General features: G+C 36.3%; 1 protein-coding gene across 4 annotated transcripts in view; it reads right to left on the bottom strand.

Annotated features, from left to right (window-relative positions):
- The window catches only part of ARMC2 (armadillo repeat containing 2), a 168,955-nt gene that overhangs the window by 127,852 nt on the left and 27,065 nt on the right, over positions 1–14,038 (bottom strand). For all 4 annotated transcript variants that reach the window (XM_072643004.1, XM_072643003.1, XM_072643005.1 and 1 more), the window contains exon 4: positions 12,011–12,182. In XM_072643004.1, coding sequence (XP_072499105.1) covers positions 12,011–12,182 — 172 coding nt within the window. The remainder of the gene's footprint in view (positions 1–12,010; positions 12,183–14,038) is intronic.

Genomic DNA, 14,038 nt, shown 5'->3' with positions numbered 1-14,038 from the left:
AGCTATACTGTATTTGGATGTTGCATTCTACCACAACAGGAGTTTCACTTCCTACAAAAGAGGAGAAACCTGCTCATCAGTATCCATCTTATTCTTGAGGGATTTGAGCCCTCAGATTGAACAGTAATAGCTATATCTTTGATCTCAGAAGTACCACATCAGCAAATTTCTTTCAATGTTGCTGATTAAATTTTTTTAAGTTCCTGGTGAAACTTGAAAATAATAATTAGGAGCACAGCAGTTGAAGAACAATCTATTATGCATGTTTCTTTTTGGCAACTTAAAACCAACTAACAGCCAACAAAAATATTTGAAAACAAAGACATTAAGCAGCTGTCCCTACTTTCATTAGTGCTGTCTGCAAACCTATTTTTCTAATCCAGGGGTTTCATCAAACCTGCCATCCCCCCACACACCCACCCCCAACCATGGTCATGCCTGCAGGGTGGCACAAGGAAAAAGTAAGTCTAGTGCAGAAGAGGGAAAAGGAAGGAAGAAGAGAGAGGAAAGAGGAAGGGGGGAAGGAAGAGGAAAGAAAGAGAACACGGAGTCTTGTGCTCTTGTTACATAATCAAAAGATTACGCTCACAAAAATCACAATTCCTTTTCAATCCTATTATTTCTTTACTGAGTGCTGACACACTCCAGGCCACCACAGAAGCTGTGGATACAGAGAGCAAAGGCAAAGGAGGGGATAAAAGAAAGGTCCTGACAACATGCTTCTATACAACTTCAAGACACGAAGCAGAGGGAGTTTCAAGGGCTGTGAGATCATAGCAACAAACAGACCAGCCTGGAGTATAGCCAACAACGGTGTCTCAAAATAGGACGTGAAGGACCAGAGCTGCCCAAAACAACAGGCCTTTCCAACAGAGTCACTAACTGGAGAACAAATTACTTCCTGTAAAAAAAAAGTCTATTAGGAACACACGTGCCTTTTCAGTCAAACTCGGACAAAGTGCACTATCACCTGGAGCATTTCTGGGTACAGGAGATAAACACTTTCAACAACGCTATCTCAAGAGGTCAAAGATAACAAAAAGCCAAGTAATCTTCACACTAGTCTTGTAAGGGGAACGCCAAAAACTGTCAACCCTATTTTTTAAAAAGTACACTAAGACATCAGCATAAAGAGAAATCCTCCATTATTACATCAGTTCCTAGAGCACATTTAATAAAGTCTTGCATTTCTATGGAATGAGACCTGTGATTTCATTGATCTAGGGAACTCCCAATGAGGAAACTGCTTTTAGCAATGCAAATGGGCAGTTTCTCTGCAACTTCTAATCTTCAGTCCCTAGAACAGAGAGGTTAATTAAGTAACTTGTCCAGGGTCACAAAGTGAGTATGTCAGAAGGGTGACTTGAATCCGTGTGTCTTCCTAGTTCCTAGGTCTGCTAGCTTTATTGACAGTGCTCTTCTGCCTCATTTTATTAAAACCTTATAATTCAAAAGGTACTTCTACATCCTTTCTCGGGGGGTGGGGGGTGGGGGTGGTACAGTTTACTAGGTAGCATGGAGACTTCCTCCAACTATGGAAAAGGGAACAAAGTAGAATTGAGGAAAAGAACCATATCTACCAGAGGATGGGATCTGTGCAATAAGTCTCCTGGAACAGACAGTGTATATGTATGTATGTATGTGTGTGAATGCATTTGGGCACTTTTCAATGACCCGGGAGCAGGGAGATGCTCCATTTCTTTCTTACTCTCAAGAGGGAGGCTCTCTAAGGCTGCAATAAGATGAAAGCCTGGCACCAAGCCCATGCTCTTCTATCATTCCACCTTTTCAGAAATGACGTCAAAGCAAGTCACTGATCATTTCCACAACAGCACTATGACAGGTGGGGCAGTCATGATATGCATTTTACAAGTGAGAAAATTGAGGCGGAAAAGTCAAGCAGTTTGCTCAGAATTATACAATCTTATAAGTGGAACTAAAGTTTCAACTTGTTCCAAATGCAAGTCTTAATTCTTGGGCTACGTTCTTAGACTAACAGAATTCTAGGCACTGGAGCTAAAAAGGGGCCTTTAGAGCTATCTAGTCCAGCCTCTCACTTTACAGATGAGGAAACCCAGAAAAGTCAAAATAACCTGCCCAAAGTCACAGAGATATTAGGTGCCAGAATTCCTTTTTTTACCACAATATTAATTCAATATTATTATTATTATACCTCTTATTCAAAGGTGAATATCTCTAATAAATGCAGAACAGGCATGGGTTTAATGAAATTTGCCATATTTAGACAGCCAAAGCAATTGTGAGTTAGTTGGGGCCCAGAAATTTTTTATTATAATCAGTGCCTATTTTTCTGATGTTTCACATTTCAATACTGGTCCATTAAATACAACCAAATAAACACCTTCCCTTCTTGGTAACTTTACCATGTCATTCTGATACTGGCAATTAATGTTTTCAAACATCCCCAAGTAAAAGAAGACACTCAGTTTGCTCCACTAGGATCCTTCTTATATTACTCCACAAATGCACTGGTTCTTTAAAATGGGCTTGCCTTTAATACAGAACTGAGAGTTATGCATTTTTCCCCCTTTTTCTTCCTTCATTCCTTTTCATTCTTATTTCTTCCTCTTCATTTGTTGTTTTTTCTCCTTTTCTGACATATTTTGCTCTTATTTACATCTTCTCTCTGCCTATTAGAATCTACCCTCCCTGCTTAATTATTTCTTACCCTTCATTCTATCCTCAGAGATTCTTTTTTTCTTTTTTCTTTTATTTATTTTCAGTGTTCTACAATCACTGCCATATAACGTAAGATTTTTTCTCCCTCCCTCTCCCTCCTTCCCCCAACCTTCCCCTTCCCTTCTCGAGACAGCATACAATTTTATACAGGTTCTACACCTACATTCCCATTAAATACATTTTCACCATAGTCATGTTGCACAGAAGAATTAAAATGAATGGGAGAAATCATATAACAAACCAAAACATAATACAAAAGAAAATGATCTGCTACATTCTGCGATTGAATTCCATAGTTCTTTTTCTGGGTGTGGAAGGCATTTTGCCTTGAAAGATCATTGGGAATTTTTTAAGTCCTTGCATTGCAATGAAGTTCTAAGTCTACCAGAAAAAATCCTCACACACTGTGGTTGTTGCTGTGTACAAAGTTCTCCTGGTTCTGCTCCTTTCACTCAGCATCAGATTATGTAAGTCTTTCCAGGCCTCTCTGAAATCTTCCTCTTCATCATTTCTTATAGCACAATAGTATTCCATTACATTCATATACTACAATTTATTCAGCCATTCCCTAATTGATGGGCATTCCCTTGACTTCCAGTTTTTGGCCACCACAAAGAGTGCTGCTATAAATATTTTTGTACATGTGGGACCCTTTCCCATTTTTATGATCTCTTGGGGATACAGTCCTAGAAATGATATTGCTGGGTCAAAGGGTATATACATTTTTGTAGCCTCTTGGGCATAGTTCCAAATTGCTCTCCAGAATGGTTGGATTAGCTCACAGCTCCACCAACAATGAATTAGTGTTCCAACTCTCCCACATCTTCTCCAACATTTATCATTTTCCTGTTTGTCATGTAAGCCAATCTGATAGGTGTGATGTGATACCTCAGAGTTGTTTTGATTTGCATCTCTCTAATCAAGTGATTTAGAACATTTTTTCATATGACTATAGATATCTTTAATTTCTTCCTCTGAAAACTGCCTGTTCATATCCTTTGACCATTTATCAATTGGGAAATGACTTGTATTCTTGTACATTTGACTCGGTTCTCTATATATTTTAGAAATGAGGCCTTTATCACAGACACTAGTTGCAAAAATTCTTTCCCAGTTTTCTGCTTCCCTCCTAATCTTGGTCACATTGGGTTTGGTTGTGCAAACACTTTTCAGTTTAACGTAATCAAAATTACCCATTTTGCATTTCATAATGCTTTCTATCTCTTGTTTAGTCAAAAATTCTTCCCTTCTCCATAAATCTGATAAATGCACTATTGCTTGCTCCACTAATGTGTTTATAGTATCAATCTTTATACCTAGATCATGTACCCATTTGGACTTTATTCTTATATACGGTATCAGGCATTGGTCTATGCCTAGCTTCTGCCACACTGTTATCCCGTTTTCCCAGCAATTTTTGTCCAACAGTGAGTTCTTATCCCAGAAGCTGGGGTCCTTGGGTTTATCAAACAGTAGATTGCTATATTCGGTAACTACTGTGTCTTGAGTACCTAGACTATTCCACTGGTCTACCCTTCTGTTTCTTAGCCAGTACCAAGTGGTTTTGATAATTGCTGCTTTATAATACAATTTGAGATCTGATAGAGCTAGGCCACCTTCCCTAGCATTTCTTTCCTTTAGTTCCCTTGATATTCTGGACCTTTTGTTCTTCCAGATGAATTTTGATATTATTTTTTCCACCTCTAGAAAATAATTACCTGATAGTCTGATTGGTATGGCACTAAATAAGCAAATTAATTTAGGTAGAATTGTCATTTTTATTATATTGGCTCGGCCTACCCACGAGCAACTGATATTTTTCCACTTACTTAGATCTGACTCTATTTGTGCAAAAAATATTTTGTAATTGTGTTCACATAGTCCCTGGATTTGTTTTGGCAGGTAGACTCCTAAATATTTTACAGTGTCTACCCTAGCTTTAAATGGGATTTCTCTTTCTATCTCTTGCTGTTGGGCCTTGTTAGTAATATATAGAAATGCAGAAGATTTGTGTGGTTTATTTTGTAACCTGAAACTTTGCCAAAGTTGTTTATTATTTCAAGTAGTTTTTTACTTGATTCTCTGGGATTCTCTAAGTATATCATCATATCATCTGCAAAGAGTGATAACTTAGTTTCTTCTTTGCCTATTCTAATTCTTTCAGTTTCTTTTTCTTCTCATTGCTACATTTAACATTTCTAGTACTATATTGAATAATAGTGGTGATAATAGACATCCTTGTTTCACTCCTGATCTTATTGGAAATGCATCTAGCTTATCTCCATTGCATATAATGCTTGCTGAAGGTTTTAGGTAGCTACTGCTCGTTATTTTATAGAAAGTTCTATTTCTTCCTATGCTCTCCAGTGTTTTTAATAGGAATGGGTGCTGTATTTTGTCAAAAGCTTTTTCTACATCTATTGAGATAGTCATGTGGTTTCTGTTATATCCTCAGAGATTCTTAAAAGTAGAAATTGTTTATCTGATAAAGCCCTCAAATCAAATTTTGGAATGGCAGAGGCAACAAAGGGTCAAAGTCAGACATTTGTCTGGCCTAGTAAAACTCAGAAGTTCAGCAAAAGATGTTTGTGAAAACAGGGTGGAAACCTGTCTGAAGCCAACATATATGGTGGTGGTGGCAGCGACAGCTTTGGGGGCTGTTAGTCCAGAGACAGAAAGGGGGTTAGGCAACTCATCTGAAAGAAAGTACAGGAGACAATTTGTGGGCACTGTGTAAAACTAGCACTGACTGGCAACCCTATTGCCCATATGCAATTCTGGGTCACAGTTTCAAGGCAAAAAGAGAACAGTGTTTATAGGTGCTGGGGACCAGGGCCAACCCCTCATGGGTAAACACCACAGCACAGACCAGGACATCAGTGTCCATACCTCTCCCAGGATTACACTACCCTGGAAGCACCTAAAACTTGCAGATCCCTAGAATGAGCTCTGAAAAGAGCAGCAAGAAAAAAATCTTACACTAGGGACAGTGCCTTCCTATCCCCAGGTAAGCAAAGCCTAACTTTAAGATAAAGCTCCAAGTCAAAAAATGGCTGCAAAAATGAGCAAACAATGAAAACAACAAAAAGTAATTTAAAACTACTACAAAGAAGACCAATAAATTCAAAAGAATGTGAAAACAGCTACAAACAAAGCCTCAAAGAAAAATGCTAGTTGGATACAAGCCCAACAAAAATTCCCGGAAAAGTTCAAGGAGGAGATGAGTGGTAGAGGAAAATATTTGGCAAAGAAATGAGAGTGATGCAAGGAAATTATGAAAAGAGAATTAATGGCTAGGTAAAAGAGGAACAAAAAAAAAATACTGAAGAAAATAACACCTTAAAAAACAGAACTGGCTTAATGGTTTAAAAAAAGGCACAAAAATTCACTGAAGAAAAGAACTCCTTAGAAAGACCATGATGTTGGGAAAGACTGAAGGTAAAAAAGAGAAAAAGAAGACAAGAGAAAATGAGATACATAGATAGATAGGTAGATAGATAGACAGATAAAAAATGATAGAGATATAGAGATATAGATAAATAGATAGATAGACAGACAGACAGACAGAGTCATGGAATCAATGAACATGAACTTGGACAGACTTTGAGAGATGGGGGAGGACAGAAGGACCTGGAGCACTATGGTCCATGGGTTCATGAAGAGTCAAGACTAAATGACTGAACAAGAACAAAAAAAATCATCCAAATAGAAAAAGTACAAAATCTCACTGAAGAAAGTAATTCTTTCAAAATTAGAATTGGGTAAGTGGAAGCTAATGACTCCATTAGAAATCAAAAAAACAATAAAACAAAATCAGGAGAATGAAAAAAAATTAGATAATGTGAAATATCTCATCAGAAAAACAATGGACCTAGAAAATGGAATGAGGAGATATAATTTAAGTGTTATTGGACTACCTGAAAGCCATGATCAAAGAAAGAACCTAGACATATATTTTCATAAAATTATCACGGAAAACTGTCTTGATAGCTTAGACCCATACAGTAAAACAGAAATCGAAAGAATCTACCAATTACTTATTGAAAAAGATCTCAAAATGAAAATTCTCAAGAATATTATAGACAAATTTCAGAGCTTCCAGGTCAAAGAGAAAATACTTAAAGGTGCCTGAAAGAAAATATTCAAATATTCATGGAGTCACAGTCAGGATCATACAAGATTTAGCAGCTACCACATTAAAGAAGAGGAATGCTTGAAATATGATATTCTGGAAGGCAAAAGAGCTAGCCTTAGAACCAAGAATAACCTACATAGCAAAACTGAGTATAATCCTTCAGGGGGAAAATAGACATTTAATGAATAAGAGAACTTTCAAGCATACATGATGAAAAGGCCAGAATTGAATAGATAGTGTGATATTTAAACATAAATTCAAAAGAAGTATAAAAAAGTAATCATAAGGGCCTCAATAAAGTTAAACTGTTTACATTCGGAGGAGATAATATATGTAAATCCTAAGAACTTTACCATTATTAGGGCAGTTAAAGGGAGTTTACACAGACAGAGGGCATGGATGTGAGTAGATTATGTTAGAATGATCTCCAAAAAAAAAAATGAAGGGGTAAGAAGAGAGGTGTACTAGGAAAAAGTGAGAGAGGTAGAAAGGAGAAAATTTTCTCACATAAAAGAGGCACCCAAGGAAGAGCTTTTACAGTGAAGGTGGAAATGGGAAGGTGGGCAATGTTTGAATCTCATTCTCATTGGAATTGGTCCAAAGAGTGAAGACTATATACGCACACTTAGTTGTGTACAGAAATGTAACTTACCCAACAGGAAAATAGGAGGGGAAGGAGATAAAAAAAAAGGGACATGTGGGATGGTAAAAGGGTGAGCAGATTAAGGGAGGCAATGGTTAGAAACAAAATAAGACTTTTAAGAAGGGACAAGATAAAAACGGAGAAAGAAAGATCAACAGAAGAAAACAGAATGGAGGGAAATACATAGTAATAGTAACTGTGACGGTGAATGATATGAGCTCATTTATAATACTGAAGCAGACAGCAGAACAAACTAGAAACTAGAATGTAACTATGTTTATATAAAACACACTTGAAACAGAAACACACACATAGCACTAAAATAAAGGACTGGAGCAGAATTTATTATGCTTTAGCTGAAGTAAAAAAGGCAAGGGTAGCAATCATGACCTCAGACAAAGCAAAAGTAAAAATAGACCTAATTAAAAGGGATAATTAGAAAAACTGCATTTTGCTAAAAGGTACCATAGACAATGAAGTGATATAAAAAATTTTTACAGTAAGTTTATCTGATAAAGGCCTCATTTCTCAAATATATACTGAGTCAAATTTATAAAAATAAGAGCCATTCCCCAACTGATAAATGGTCAAAGGATAGAAACAGGCAGTTTTCAAAAGAGGAAATCAAAACTACCTATAATCATGGGAAAAAAAATGCTCTCAACCACTACTGATTAGAGAAAGGCATATTAAAACAGCTCTCAGATTCCACCTCACACCCATCAGAAATGAAAATACCAGAAGGGATGAGGAAAAAATAGGTATACTAATAAACTGTTAGTAGAGTAGTGAACTAATCCAACTAATCTAGAAAAAGCAACTGTGCTTACCATTTGATCCAGCAATACCACTACTAGGTCTGTATCCCAAAGAGATGAAAAATAAGGAAAAGACCCACATATAACAAAATATTTATAGTAGCTTTTTTATTGTGGTAGCAAAGAATTAGAAATCAAGGGAATGCCCATCAGCTGTGGAATGGCTAGTTGTGGCACATGATCATAATGGAGTACTATTGTGCTATCGGAAATGACAAATGAGACAGTTTCAGAAAAACACAGCAAGACATAAGGCAAACTGCAATGAGAAGAACTGGGAGATCATTGTGCACAGGAACAGCAATGTAGTAATGATGATCAACTGTGAAAAACCTGGCAACTCTGGTCAATAGAAAGATTCAAGACAATTCCAAAGGACTCATAATGAAAAAAAAATGCTACCCACCTCCATAGAGAGAAATGAGGAACTCTTGAGTACAAACTGAAGTATAATTTTCTCATGTTATTTTTCTTGTTTTTTAAAAAAATATGGAAATATGTTTTGCATGATTTCACACATATAATTGATAACATATTGCCTAACTTCTCGGTGGGTAAGGAAGGTGGTGGGTGGGAGGGAGAGAATTTGGAAATCAAAATTTAAAAAGAAAAGAATGTTAAAAATGATCCTTTTTTTTAAAAGAACTGTAATCAATACAATGATCAAACATAATTCCAAAGGAGCAGTAACAAACTCATGTCTTGATAGAGAAGTGAGACTCATGAGGCAGAATGAGCCATACATTTTGGGACATGCTAATGAGGGAAATTGTTTTCTTAAAACTGTACATTTGTTTCAAGTAGTTTTTTTCCTTTTTTTTTTAATTTGAGGGATGGAGGTAGCCAGAAGGGATAACATAATACAAGCAAGACAACTTTATACGTTGCATATTGATTTTTTAATTCACTTAAACAAGAAAAACATGCTCTGCATCATAGGGAGTTGCAATTTTAATGTACAAGCCTCCTTTTCTCTTTCACACTGTATATGGAAATGCTATTTAGTATTAATTAATTTCATAATAAATAGAGAAAATGGAAAAAAATTTTAAAGGAAATTTGGGCAATTAGCATTCTTCATCCACTCTTTCTCCTTAAATGAATTAAGTAAAACCCCTTTAAGAGATTATAGATCTCTTATAGGAAACTCTGCAATGTCCAAGGATTTCACACAATCAGCATGATGTCATCCTCAAACGGGGTGTCAAGAGATCCTCATTATTCACAAGGAAACCCTCTTTAATCAGGAGTTCATGCTGGATCTCCTCCATCAAAGAAAATATTTTTTTTTTGTTAAACATATGTTTTCCTGTTTTATGCCATTTCTGATATTTATTATTAAACATGATTATTTCTGCTATTATGTAGTCTAAGAAATGTTAAATGATTCTGATGTAAAAATGGGAGACATCTTGTTGCAGGGTGACACTCTGATCAACCAAACCAAATGTTTCTTTATGATCAACAAATAAGCATAAGAGGATCTCATATAATCTTAACATCTTTCACTTAATTGTGAAATGCTAATGATGTAGCCACTGATGAAAATCACTCATGAAAGTCTGTTTCCTACTAATATTCTCACCAAGGAAGTCCTCAATTCATGTATAGAGATCTCTCATAAAGATTTTATAAAGATGGGAAAGTAAGTATAAGTCAGTAGTCATTGATATTTTCCTATAGTTGTCTTTTTTCAGTATCAATTAGGTCCAAGATTTTTTCCATATCTTTGCTATCTCCTCTTCCTCCACATATCCTATACGGCAAGCACTCAATGCCCTTGTTATTGAGTTACCTCCTTTTAGCTTAGTTGGATTATTTTGCTAAGCTTTTTAAAAATCAGTTTTATGCTCCATTGTTTCTCCGTGTTCATAATCAACCATCACTTCTATTTTAAAATTTACATATGTATTTATATTCTAACCTGGTGCTGCCTTTGGCAGTGATCTCTCTCCATTTGGCAGGTAAGCTAGATATTTGCTGACTAAGGTGTTTTCTGCGCTCTTTTATTGTAGCAACTAATTTGCATTGATTAAATTGCTGGATAAAATTATGGTTGGTTATTTCTCTTGTCCAGTTCCCATTTTTTACTACTTTTATAAATAATTCAGGTTTTTTCAACTGCATGCCTTATCTTTTTTTTACTCATTACTATTCTTTCTTCTTCTTCTCCTTCTCCTTCTTTTTATTTAACTAATCCTGAAGTTAATTCTGACAGGTTGATGCTATGAATGTACAAAGACAGCTGACTTAGAAATAACTCTCATATCCATAGCAAGTCTCTTGCTGTTTGTTAAAATGTAATCTATTTTGTTGCTTATGTGCTGTTTACTTGGCAAACAACCAACCCTACCAATTCTTTTCTTGAAGAAAGTATCCATGCTATAGAGGCAGGAGGCTTCCATGTAATCTACAGATCTTTAGCCTCTCTCATTCCTTCCTGGACCATGTTTTTCTATATATTTCCTTCACCTTTTCCCATCTTTACACAAAGTCACAAAGGACTAAACAGTAATGATAATGGTTGACATTTACATTTACAAAATCTTATATTTCACATCAGTCCCTTTCATACACATTACATACTAAGTCAATCTATTTACTGTGCACCAAACCTAGAATCTCCTTTCACATCTTTGTGCCTTTTCCTTGTTCCTCATCCCTAAAATGCACTCTCACTTCTCCTTAGCCTCTTAAAATCCTTAGTTTTCTTTCAGGACTTAAATATAGCACCACCAGCTGTGGACAAGCCTTTCTTCATCTCCCTAAGTTGTTAATGCTCTCCTCTTCCTTAAATTATCATGTGCTTATTTATCTGTAAATAATATGCAGTATTATACTGTATAGTGAGCTTAGGACAGTGCTCTGCACATAGTAGGTGCTTAACAGAAGCTACTGAATGATCTGATTTGATCTTATAACAATGTTGTGTGTTGGTATCTGAGGGTTAGGTTAATTAGCCCCCTTTGAGATATAAGGTAATGGGGTATAGAAATTTATTTTGTCCTACAGGACAAAAGAGAAGATGGGGATAAAGGAAGGGAGGAATGTTAGAAGGGAGGGCAGATTGGTGGTAGGGGTAATTAGAATGCTTGGCGTTTGGGGGTTGGGGAAGGGGAGAGACTGGGAAAAAATTTGGTACTCAAAATTTTGTGGAAATGATTGTTGATAACTTAAAATAATTAAATTTAAAACAACAACAACAAAAATAGGAAGGACTCAGACTCATGTAGTAGGGTGTTTAGACTTTCTATCCAAAGGGCAGAAAGAGAATCAATGTGGGGCAATTACAGAAAAGTAGAAATCAAGCTCAACAGAAGGAAAAATTTCTATTAATTAGAATCGTCTATAAATGGCTGACTCTGACATGTTCCAAGTCCCCTTTCACTAGAGATCTTCACGCAGAGTCTAAATGACTACTTGTAAAGAAGCATTTTGGTTGAGATTCATGATTTTTGGAAGAGGTTATTATTAGATGACCCTTGAGAGTTCTTCCAATTCTTAAGTTTCCATAATTCTATATGATTTCAGTGCCAAACTCAGTTATGAAAAATACATAGATAAATAAAAGCACAAGTTCATATCATGTAAATAGGATCTGAGATTCCTACACCATTTAGGACTAGGAAAATGATCATTTTAAAAACAGCTTCCATGTACATTTTAAGAAAGAGTTCTATCCTTAAGTTTGTAGGAACATTTAGATATTCTTACACTCATCAAGATGAAATATTTTGTCTGGAAGGAGATTTCCCTGAGAGGAGGCCTTGAATAAACGTGCACGGGCACTGCTTACTCTTCTCATCTTCACGGGGTCCACTGGAGGTTTAGGAAAGGAAATAGGAGCTTCATCTTCTTTAGATAAGGATGCAAGAACTTTAGGTTTCTAGAAGATTAAAAAAAAAAAGACTCAAGTCTTTCTGTTCAAAATACAAGTCACAACCCTGTAGCCAAAAACCGTCGTACCTCTACAAGCACAAACTCTTCCTCGTTTAGCATAAAGAGCTCATTTCTTGGATTTAAACATACTGAATATTTTATTTTTTATTGAACTGTTTTGTCAACCTTTAGTTATAGACCAAATTGAATAATTATACACCAAATACAGACATAGTACATATCTGAAAACACAATTGGCTTTTCATGAAAACTTACTGAATTACATACTTTTGTTGAATCTACATTTCATATTTATCTAACATTATCTCAGTTTTAGGCTTAAAAGAATTCAAAGGAATTTAATCAAAGTCACTATGCATGGCTTAATTCTCAAATCAGTCTTTGTCCTTCCTGACCTTTCAGTAGCTTTTTAACACTGATGACCACATACACCTTTTACCTGGATCCCTTCCTCTGGGATTTTGTGACACTGTTCTGTCCTGATGTTCCTACTTGTCTAACTGCTCATTCTCAGTTGCCTTTTCTGATTCTATACCTATCCTAAGGGTGGGTGATTCCCCCAAGGCTCTCAAATCTATGTATCCAGCCCAATCCCACAGCACCAACTACCTGCTGAACATCTCCAACTGTCACCTCAAATTCAACGTGTCTAAGAAAGAACACAATACTTTCCCTCCCCAAACCCTCCTCCAAATTTGCCTAATTTTGTTGAGGAAACCACCATCTCTCCAGTTACTGGGATTCAGTCATCTTCAATACTCCTTCACCCTCCAATATTCAATCAACTGAACACCAAGTCTTGTTCCTTCTACCTTCACAAGACATCTCATATCCATCCATCAATTTTCTTCTACATCAATAGCTTCCAGTCTAAATTCACATGCTCATTACTGCTCCGCTGGACTAATACAGAATTCAGTCCCCATCCTACCTTAGCCTCTGGGAATCTTTAGTTTCCTTTAAGGCTCAGTGCATGTACTCTACCATCCTACTAAAAGCCTTTCCTGATCTCCCTGGTTAGTAGTATCCCCTCCCTCTTCAAATGATCTTTTCCTAATTTACCTGTATAAATGCTGTATCTCCCTTCCTACCCCTACAGCCTATAAGCTCCTTAAGCTCAAGGCATGACTTATCATTTGGTTTTTATATCCCTAGCACTTAGCAAAGTTCATTGTACATATAGTGGGTGCTTAATGAATGCCTGTTAGACTGGAAGAAGTGGTTCCATTAACTAGCATCTCAGTCTTAACCAAACTGCTTCACGCAGCATTTTTCTAGGTCTCTGAAGTTCTATGCTTGCCAGTTTTGGAAGGGCAACACTGTTAGCAAAATATCAAATCAGTAAACAGCCTCTAACCCTTGGAAAGAAGTAAAAGATAGCTGCATCCAGAAACAACAACAACAAAAGGTACAGCCCTCAGGCAGGTTCCACAGCCCAGAACACAGCAGCACAAGGATGGATGGTGACAATCCCTTCACTTCATCTTTTTCTTTCCCTTTTTCTCTACACTTCAGTCCACTATTTGAACTAGTACTAGCGGATAATACAGAAAGCAAGTATTTAGAGGAATTTTTGTCTAATATTTAATGCAATAATTATTATAGCTATAGATCACAAACTGAGGTCTAAGAACAGTATTAGAAATAATTACAAAACAGTGAACAAACAGAAAGTACTGAAACAATACTTGTTTTCACTGTTCCTTCTTCAAACAATCCAAGCAAAACTGACATATCCAAGTGAACTGAAGGTGATGAACTTAATCTAATCAGTGCTCCCATTACTCAAAACATTTCTGGTCTCTTCTTTTAGAATGGCCTTCACATTAGGCCTGTTCTCAT

Source organism: Notamacropus eugenii, chromosome 2, assembly GCF_028372415.1.
Source record: "Notamacropus eugenii isolate mMacEug1 chromosome 2, mMacEug1.pri_v2, whole genome shotgun sequence".
Taxonomy (NCBI): Eukaryota; Metazoa; Chordata; class Mammalia; order Diprotodontia; family Macropodidae; genus Notamacropus; species Notamacropus eugenii.
This window is presented reverse-complemented; position numbering and strand designations above follow the sequence as displayed.